Here is a 9,965-nt window from a genome sequence, read left to right as displayed (position 1 = left end):
CAACATTAAGCCATACTCACTGAAATGCAAAGGTGCTTCCGAAGAGTTTTTTAGCAGCTCTAAAATTGGATTCTTTGGCTGGTGGACTGCTGAGAAGAAGGAACTGATGCGGAGTATGCATAAACTTCAATTGCTGCCATTGGAAGTAATGACAAATGAAAACATGTTAAATTTAATATATGATCAGGCTGCTGACAATTTCAAATGTTACTGGTTTAAGAATTATCTAGTTTCAAACCATAGGCAACAAGGCTGATCCATTAACAGGACTATCCATTTAAAAATAAAAACACCACTGAATAAATGATAAATCATATGGATAGTTATTTAGGCTAATAGAAAAGAAATAGGAGACAGCCAATTCAAAGTCATTTCTATTTGGCTTTAGAATACACTATGTAATCACATTCAAGCAGATCTGCCTTCCTAATTATATGTATTTTTAAGAATTTTATTATCGAATTCTCTAAGTATACACTAACCATTCAACTGGGGAAATGTTCTGAGTTTGCTAAGCAGAAAAGTTAATTCAAGATTTTTAAACTGTAAAAATTATCATCATCATGCTTTATTTGCATATATTTATAAAATTAGAAATTGCCTATATTCAAATATTGTTTTCCCCCTTGTTCATAGTAAGAAATTAAAACAGAACCTTTTGGATTAGTTGCTTGACAAAATTTTCTAATTGCTGCCCTTTTAGCTGGGAATATACTTATATAGGAACACAATATATAGGAATCTCGCAGATTAGAGACTCACAGATGGGAGAGCTGAGATTTTAGATACAGCTCTTAGGTGATGATCAGAACTGAAATCAGTCCATTAGCTTTTTCATTATTTTTTAGAGTATTAGGGCTGATGAGTAAGATACTGGAGACATTATCTTCTCTGATACAGAAAAGCTGAGCTATGCCAACATGAAACTGAAAAGGATAAAAAGCACATGACCCTTTTCTGGTCAATCTCTAGAGAATATTCTTTTCATCGCTCACGGTATAACTATCTCATATTGACTCGTATTTACTTAAAAGGTTAGGGCAACAGCCTGAATCTAAATTTGTTATCTCAGAAAAGCTTGGAGCTGGTGCACATAAGGTAATTTTAAACTGAAGAATGAGGCTTAACCTGAGTCTACTTTAATATTCTGGAGAGGAGGCCTAAAAATCACAGGGGTCAGTTCTCCCAACCAATAAGTACTCCTCCCATTTCTGTATGTACATATGAAAAAATGACTTACCCTGTTAACTGGCAGTTTCACAATATGTGATCTATTACTTGAAATAACCCTGAAATCAATTAAAATAATCCATCGGTCACAAACAATTGTCAAATATATTTAAAGTTTTTTCTCTTTAGTTGATAAGTAATTAAATCTATTTTTGCTGTGACATACACTGAGTGATAATTTAATTTAATTACATCATTTTGCTTTGTTTCCTGAAACAATTTAAAGAGTTTATGTAACAAAATAACATTTTACTCTAAAAAGGCAGAGAAGTAGAAGCTTAAAACTTAAGATGTAACAATGATCACAATCTCAAGTATCAGCAAAATGAATATCTCTGAATAGTTTCAATATTAATATTTATATTATCTAAATATTACACAGATTAGAAGCTGATTCATATATCTGTTTCCTTTGCCCCTCCCTACACTGCCTAATTAAAAATGAGTGGTTTTTTTTTTTTTAGTGAGGCAACCCTTGGTTGACCTCACAGGTTGCAAGGACCTCGTCAGCTTACAATCCCTTATTTTTTAAATTTTTACGCCTACAGCACATGGTCCTCCTAGGTGGTTTCCCATCCAAGCACTAACCAGGCTCGACCCTGCTTAGCTTCTGAGATCAGATGGGATCGGGCTCATTCAGGGTGGCATGGCCGTAGACCCCAAAAATGAGTTTTTAATGAAGATCTTTTTCTTTAAATAACTGAGAATCTCTTTGGGTTGATATATACACGATTTATATATAAACTGTTATTCAACATACTTGTTATACAACAAGACACCAAAGATGACAAAATTAAATTCAGGTATCTGAAAAAACTAATTGTTTTATGTACATAAAATAATCAGCAGGGAAAATTATACAACGTTTCGGTAGATTTTTTTTTCCCTTTAGAAGAAGAGTGACTGACAAGCTGAAGGAAATAATCACAAGTAATTAAAAGTTAACAATCAGGCTGACTTCAGGGAAAAAAGAGATTAGATATTTGAGATTTGTATCTTCACTCTGAACATAACAATGTGAGAATTTTAAAAGTTAAAATTAAAACTGTGTTATTTTACTGAATTCTTCAGAATTTTAATAATAGATCAGAAAAGATACAAAGAAAGAAGACCTCTAAACCTAATTTTTGTCATGGTCTTATCAGACTAAATAAAATGCATATTATAAAATTCTGACTAAGCAAAAGTTAAGTAATCAGAATCACGAGAAAGTCAGATTCTTTCTCTTTTGCTCATCCTTACATACTTTTTTAAAAAAGTCCCTAGTTGTAGCATGGAATAAGTACTCATTCGCACCAACCTCTTATAATCTTCACATCTGTATTACTGCATGATAATCATGGTAAATTCCATAGTCTTTGAGTTTTTAGTGATTTCAAAGAGACATGTACATAAAACACTTACAGCTATGGGAAGTAGCTGTAAGTTTTCATTTTGCAAATGAGGAAGTAGAGGGCAAATTATTTGAATGGTGTAGTGCAAGGTGAGTTCTCAACCCACCTCTGCTATTCTTAGCCTAGCCTCCTTCTGGGATCCGTGCTGGACTAATGCTATATCCCTCACCGGGCTCACTCTGAAACAGTGCCTCATCTGCAGTCATCAAACTATGAGTTCATCAAATTTATACTGACCTTGGTAAGAAAGTAAATTATACAAAACATTTCAGAAGGATTTTCAATAAGTGAGTTTCATCACTTAGAAAATTAAATGAACCTAAAACTGCTCCACCACATAATCCAGTCAATCGTATTTTTCTAAAACTATAGACAAACTGTTGTTACATATACTGAATATCCATGTGCTGCATCTTCTTCCCTCTGTGATGTACGGGTTTTAATTAAAGTGAGAATCATTAAAGATTCCTGGATTGTAAAATCACCAGGCCTCAAAGGCTTGTAGAACTGTAGCATTGCAGGTCTTGTAACATAGGCTTTTCCCCCACCCTTTAAAGTCAGCAGTAGAAAATGATGCTGTTTTCAGTAAGAGGAAAACTAAATTTTATACCATTGCAGTAGGGGATGAGCAAGGGGGTCTTGTTTATCCATCTGCTTCTTGATTTCCAGATATGGTGCCTGAAAAAGAGGTCATTTTACTGTTTGGTTTTCCTTAAAAATTCCTTTTCTTTTTTTTTTCTTTTTACAAAATAATAATCAGATTGAACAGGTATGCCTAAGTCTTGAACATCTATGGCCGTGACATGGTAACAGCAACAATGACCCTTTCTTGCTGCTCTCACTCCCCAAGATTATGTGAACTCTGAGCTTCCATGTAGCACAAAGGATTTACCCTAATATTTTGCTAAGAGACTCAACCAAACTCTAGTCTGGTTTCCATGTACTAAGCCATGTCCCTAAAGGTGACCCCAATCCTACTGCTGAGTTCTTACTCAAGAAACCCAATGCTTGAGCAAAGGTATGTCGTACCAACCCACACTGCTAACCTCTCAGTAATTCTCCACTTATCCCCCTTCTGTAATTTTCCATACTCCTGTAGCCCCTATTTTCACTTTTCCAGAGCCCCTTTTTCTTCTCTCTGCTCTCACTTTAAAAATCTCAGTCACTTTGTCTCATTTGGAGGGGAGCTCCCCTCATACTGCCATCCTCTCTCTCCACTCCTGCAGTCCTCTGAATAAGATCTGTCTTGTCATCTTTAACAACTGTCTGGTGCTATTTCTCCTTCACCATGGCACTTTTAACTTTTAACTAACATTAAAGCAAAACCTGTAATAGTTACTACTAATGTTCACATCGGAAGATACTGACTTAGATGTAGATCTTTATGGAAAAAAATCGGACAAAATTTACATAAGAAGAGCCCTTCTCTTAAAAGTATTTAATCAAATTTACCCAGTCAATTAACCTTCTCATAGAACAAAGGGCAATCTGTGACAATTCATGTCTATCTATAGGACATTACATTCTGGAAAATAGGACAGTATAATATTATATTTATTTGGAGAGATTTAAAGAATTGATGCAATAAAACCTGACAGCATCCTTATGAAGTATACACTGCAAGAGGGTGAAGAGTTATTGTTCATCATCTAGACAGTGAAGGAAACTGAGGCATCAAGCGATTAAGCAACTTGCCTAAGGTCACAGGCCACATCATTGATAAGTGAGTTCCACAATGTGAGCCTCTATCTCCCTAAGCTGACACTCAGTCATTTCCATTGCCTCCTATTAAAATAGCTTACACATGACCCAGAATAAAGGAAGTCATTTTTGGCAGATTGCTGATCCCAGAGTCAGAGTTTGTAGCTATTTTTAAATTCGGGAATGATCTGGGTCTAGGGTATAGTATAAATATCCCATACCAACGTCTTTCGTAACCAAAAATGTTTACCTAACTTTGTGTGAAATATTGCAATAGGTTCTTTTTTTCCCCCTAAGTGGAAATGCATTTTACTATTTTCTTTTCCTTATACAAATATAATACATATTTGTTTAAAAAAAATCCAGAGAATACAGAAAGGTACGGACACAGAAACTCAAACAGAAAAGATGTCAGATAAGCAAATAATGTAACTTGGAATTAAAGGCTCTCTTGTTTACCAGTGTCTGACACATACTATTTGTGAATGAATGAATGGATGAATACCTGACTACATGAATAAATAACTATCAAAGGAATCAAGAATCAAAGTTAGGAATATAAGAATGTACTTTTGGAGCACGTTCACATAGAGTAGAGATGATGGCACTGGTGGTAGGAGGAGGGCAGCAGCTTCGTGGCCCTGAGACAGGAGGAAAATCCACTAATCTCTATCCAGAGAAAGGGAATGACTCAGGGTAATACTCTTTATGAGCCTGCAAAGGTCTCTGGGGGCAGGGCAAGCCTCGAAACCTACAGATACAAACTGAATCCATAATGTGTGTTGTTGTCAATTTGCGATTATTAGTTCCCATTTATAATGATGAGTTTTAAACCTCTCTTCAAATCTTTGGCAGTAAAAAGGCCTCAATAATTCAATAGCATGTGCTTTTCCAAGAACTGGACTATATATATCACAGTAATACACTGGACTTTCATAATAAATCCTAATCCTTGCTCATCAAACTTTTCCACCAAAGGCTCCCTAATGGCCCAAAATATAAACTCTCAGGGAGTCTGGTGTGTTCCAAAGTTATTTGGAGATTCTGTATTATATCTAATATATTTCTCTACAATTTAAATTTGATAAAGTGTTTGTTTTTAATTTAACCTTAAAATCATGTTGTGAAATTATTGCCATTATTAAAATTGACAGTCCAGGAAGATGGTACCAGATTTAACTTTGGCCTTAAGAAATCTCAACTTATCTCCATGTACTCAAACTCTTGCCTAAGTTTGAGAACAGAGCATTATGATTATAATTACGCTACTACCCTCCAAAAGTCACAGTGGGAGCATGCCAATACGTTCATGTAATTTAATTAAAACATCTTGGTACAGCATACTTATAAATTTCTTATGATTTTAACTATACTCCCATACAATAGAAAAGTACTGCATGGCCAGTATTTTCAGACAATTTTTTTCCTCTCAGAACATTTTTCAAATATGATTTTATTCAAGCAAGACAGAACTGTCCAAGACCATAAGATGATATACTTACTTGTGTCATTTCTCTAATAGAAGTTATGCTATCCAGTGCTTTCATTACTCGATCATAGTTCTTCTTCTGTTTGAATGGGGGAAAAAAAGTATTCACTATAAGCCTTTGCAAGTCTGCACGTTACTAGAGAAACATATTATTTCTGTACATGAATTTTCCATCAGGGTCAATTTGAAAGCCACAACTGTGTTGTATACATAAAAAAGAAGACTTTAATAAGATGGTTCAAGGATGTAGGATTTATAACTGAGTCAGAGGGAAGAAAAAAAGAAAATAATGTCAGTCCTAATATAAGTACATAAAATAATGTTCAGCCTACAAGGAAAAAAACTATATATACAAAAAAAGATATTGGGCTCCTGATTCTGGCTTTCACCATTAAAAATTAAGCCATGATGAATAAATTAAGCATAAAATTCTTCTAAAAATACAAAATCCACTTTAAGTCTTACAATTTCATTTTGTTTTTCTTTTCTTTCGATTGGAAGATTGTCACCCAAAGAGTAAGACTAATAACATACTACACTCAATTGGCAATTCATTTTTAAAGCATAATATAAATGTGTGCCACTTACGAGGAAAAAAAGTTCTTCCAAGGATATTTTGTACAGTCATTGTTTCTAAAAATGACTGCAAGATGAATAGTAATAGAAAGTACGGCAATTTTAGCTCTCGCGCAATTTGAAAATTTTGTTATTTCACAAGAATTCTACCTAATATCCATGAAATTATTTTCTCAAGGAATGCCAGTTGACCAACAATGTGAATTCAACTATCACTAACCTTCAGATAACAAGAGAGGGAAAAGAGGGAGGACAAGGGAGAGTGAAGTGAAAATACTACTGAATAAGAGAAATTTGTGCTTTGACACATGATCTTTAAACTTAAAATGAGGTTACATAAATTAGAATCTCAAAAAATATATAATGAAATTAAAATAATCATACTGACCATTATTAACTAATTATTATAGCTATTTACCTACCTTCTAAGCAGTTGGGATGTGTAAAGGTAACAATTTGAGGTGATTAAGTGTGTCTAGTTTCATGAAGGTGAAGCTCTGAAAATGCTTTTAAAGGATGAAAGGATAGGGGAAGTATTAGGTGAAAGCAAATCAAGTTTATGGAAAAAGAATGATACTTAGTAAATAGATATAGAGTCCACGACAGGTCATGGATATGCTTGATGAGATAGCGATTTAGACAGAAAGAGGAAAGCTAATGAGATCAAAATCTTAATTATTGTTATAGGAAACTTGTGATTGGTATGCCAGGATAACTACTTACCCTGGGGTTGAAGGCCAGCATCTGAGGATCGTTGGGATCGACCACAGAAGGATATGGCTCGAAAATGACAACTTTTCTAGGAGATTCCAACGCAGACCTACACATGGATACTAGTAGATCTACCACCTTGAAATATATACACAAGATAGTCACTCTCCTTCCAGTTTTATCAAGTACTTTGCCATTGTTTCTCCCTCTCATAGTACTTAATTAGGAAAGATTCGGGACTGCTATTAACTTCTCAAATCTGTCATTTGTAGCTTTAGATCAAATTTGACCAAACTTGACCATTATTTAAAGTAACTACTATGTGTTGCTTCTAATTACAAACATCTTGATATCTCTTTGTTATAAACAATGTGCTAACATTGGTCTATACTCTATGGCAAGACAATGAAAAAGAGAGATAAGTCCTGGCTCTCGTAGAATTGACATAAAATGCTTTTCTGCCTCCAAATTGTTTTTTCATTTGTTTTCATATTTTTCTTCCTATGTCATAAACACTGCAACTGTAAAATTGAATGTTGTCTTTTTATTACGTGTTCTGCCCATTATCTTTTCATCTAAGTTTTAAGAATAAATTAGGTTGCATTTTATGGCACTATAACTTTACAAATAACTTTTACACAATGACAGGGTTTCGATGGCTCAACTTCACCATATAACAAAGAATCACAATTGTTTTCCATATAATAGAAAGTTGGTTTAATTTCTCTCCTTGGCAATTGCAAAAATGACAAAACACACATTAGATAAAGATAGCAAAATTTATATCTAAAAAACATCAAATGCTGGTTTGCTTTAACAATAAACTATCTAAAATTTGCCCAAAGTAGCAGAGTGAAGATAACTAGTGGATCAGAATAAATTTTTCAAATCAAAATATGGAATAACTAGTATCGCGTCTTATACTACCTGAGCTCCGGTTGCTATTTCATCAGCAGCTTCGTTCATTACTCCCAGGGTTTGAAAAGCAAATACACACAGCTCTCGTTCACACACAGTAGGCTACGAAAGAATAAGAAATCAATTGACATTTTTTCCATCTCCCAATTCTAAACTCAGTTTATGACACTGCAATTAATAAATGGAAAATGCAAAGTTTCAGAATGTTAAAAAGAAAGCAATCATCACTTTAATAAAAATTTCTAAATTTAGGTCGCAATGAGTAATAATCATTTACTAATATAAAGTCATAAATATGATTAAGAAATCTATTTGTTAATTCTAACACCTGCACTAGGAATGATTTAGCAACAGATAAAAATATACTTAAATTGAAAAATCCAACTCTCCCTCTTAATATACATTTGCATATTTTATACACACACACACACACAGCAGATACCTAAGCTGGCGATATACTAAAAAAGGAGGTTAAACTCCAAAGTTGTGTAAAATAAATATACAAAGGAAAAATTCCACCTTTTCCCAAGTAATTTTCTTTGGAGGAAATAAGCATGACTCTGCTTACTTGCTACCCAGCTCTTGAAAGATTGGTTTTGTTGCAAAGACTTTTAACTTCAATAACCTCCTGAAGTCAGCAGCACTGAAATATACACTCTGCAATTGCTTTGGAAGAGTTCTCATCTTTCAAATCTAATATAGTGTCATCTGTTTCATTTATCTTATCTCCCGAGTTACATTGCATTAGGTAGCTGATGAAGCCTAACATGATGCAATCCATAGTACCGCTGCACAGCAGAGAAAAGGCATTTGTTAGTGCCACTGCTTCTATGCTCACTCATTTCAGAGGACCACTTGGTCTACTGTTTAACCAGTGGGGAAGTATGATCCCATTCAGAACATCCTTTTGGTTCGGAATGAGCTTATACAGCGGGAACTTTGTGGACATAAAGCATGACCAATCACAAAGGTTTCTGGGTGATGTTCCCTTAAGAGAATTAAAAAAAAAATTTTGATATATTTCCTTTGTAAACCTTAAAAGTGTAGTTTGATTCCATTTCAGAAACATTAGGAAAGCTACCTATGGGAGGAAATTAATTGAAGAAAATTCTTCATCCAGACTCAAGTGATACATACTGCTATATATATTTGGATATACTTAGAGCAGACTGTGCAATTTCTACTACTATCTCTTTTACTTGAATGTTTAATGTATTTTTTTATTTTTCTGTGTGTCTCTATGTGCATATATGTTTCACCCTCAATTTCCCCTACTGACATCGGGTCCTTTTGTTAACTTACTGGGAGTGAGGTATGGTTTGAAACAATAATAGTAATCATTTACAGCACATTTACTACGGTGTCAAACACTAACACTGGTGTTTGAGTATGCAAAACTGTATACAAACAAGAATCCAGGGAGAAGATGAACCTTTGAAATCATAAAAGGCCCTGGGAACTAATTCATGTACCAGTTACCTAAAGTTCATTGAAGAAGTAAACAGAGAAAGAGGGTACTTTGTTTTTAATATTCTTGTCAAGTAATCATATGCTTTTTATGATTAAAACCCATTAATCCCAAAGCTGAATAATAGGATAAGCCTCATTTAGGGTGTATGAGTAATGAATGGTTTTTATTTTTTCATTTGAACCTTGGACAATGAATTACACTTACTTTGTGATCATCAACTATGTATGTATGTTTGCATGTGTGTGTTCACATACAAATCCCAGGGACTGTAACATGAGAAACTACCTTTTTATACAAAATTGTTGCCTTAAACAACAACAAACAAAAAACAAAAAACCGCTACACTAGATCAGAAGGGTAATTTTTTTGAAATTTTAATATAGGAAAAATTTTAAATAAGGAAAAATATGATAATTATTCTTACACAGCTCTATCAACACATTTTGTCCCCAATTGTAGGTATTCATGTGCTGCC

At 34.0% G+C, this 9,965-nt stretch overlaps 1 protein-coding gene and 1 pseudogene across 1 annotated transcript in view; both read right to left on the bottom strand.

Annotated features, from left to right (window-relative positions):
- The window catches only part of PARP8 (poly(ADP-ribose) polymerase family member 8), a 156,726-nt gene that overhangs the window by 19,528 nt on the left and 127,233 nt on the right, over positions 1–9,965 (bottom strand). Inside the window, exons 18-23 of the mRNA XM_023519734.1 lie at positions 8,029–8,121; positions 7,114–7,239; positions 5,828–5,893; positions 3,235–3,302; positions 1,241–1,289; positions 21–133 (exon numbers count right to left, since the gene is read on the bottom strand). Coding sequence (XP_023375502.1) covers positions 21–133; positions 1,241–1,289; positions 3,235–3,302; positions 5,828–5,893; positions 7,114–7,239; positions 8,029–8,121 — 515 coding nt within the window. The remainder of the gene's footprint in view (positions 1–20; positions 134–1,240; positions 1,290–3,234; positions 3,303–5,827; positions 5,894–7,113; positions 7,240–8,028; positions 8,122–9,965) is intronic.
- Positions 1,770–1,888, bottom strand: LOC111728877 (annotated as a pseudogene).

The sequence above is a fragment of the Pteropus vampyrus genome, unplaced genomic scaffold (genome assembly GCF_000151845.1).
Source record: "Pteropus vampyrus isolate Shadow unplaced genomic scaffold, Pvam_2.0 Scaffold234, whole genome shotgun sequence".
Classification (NCBI taxonomy): Eukaryota; Metazoa; Chordata; class Mammalia; order Chiroptera; family Pteropodidae; genus Pteropus; species Pteropus vampyrus.
The sequence above is the reverse complement of the archived record's forward strand: the minus strand, read 5'-3'. Positions and strand labels throughout refer to the sequence as shown.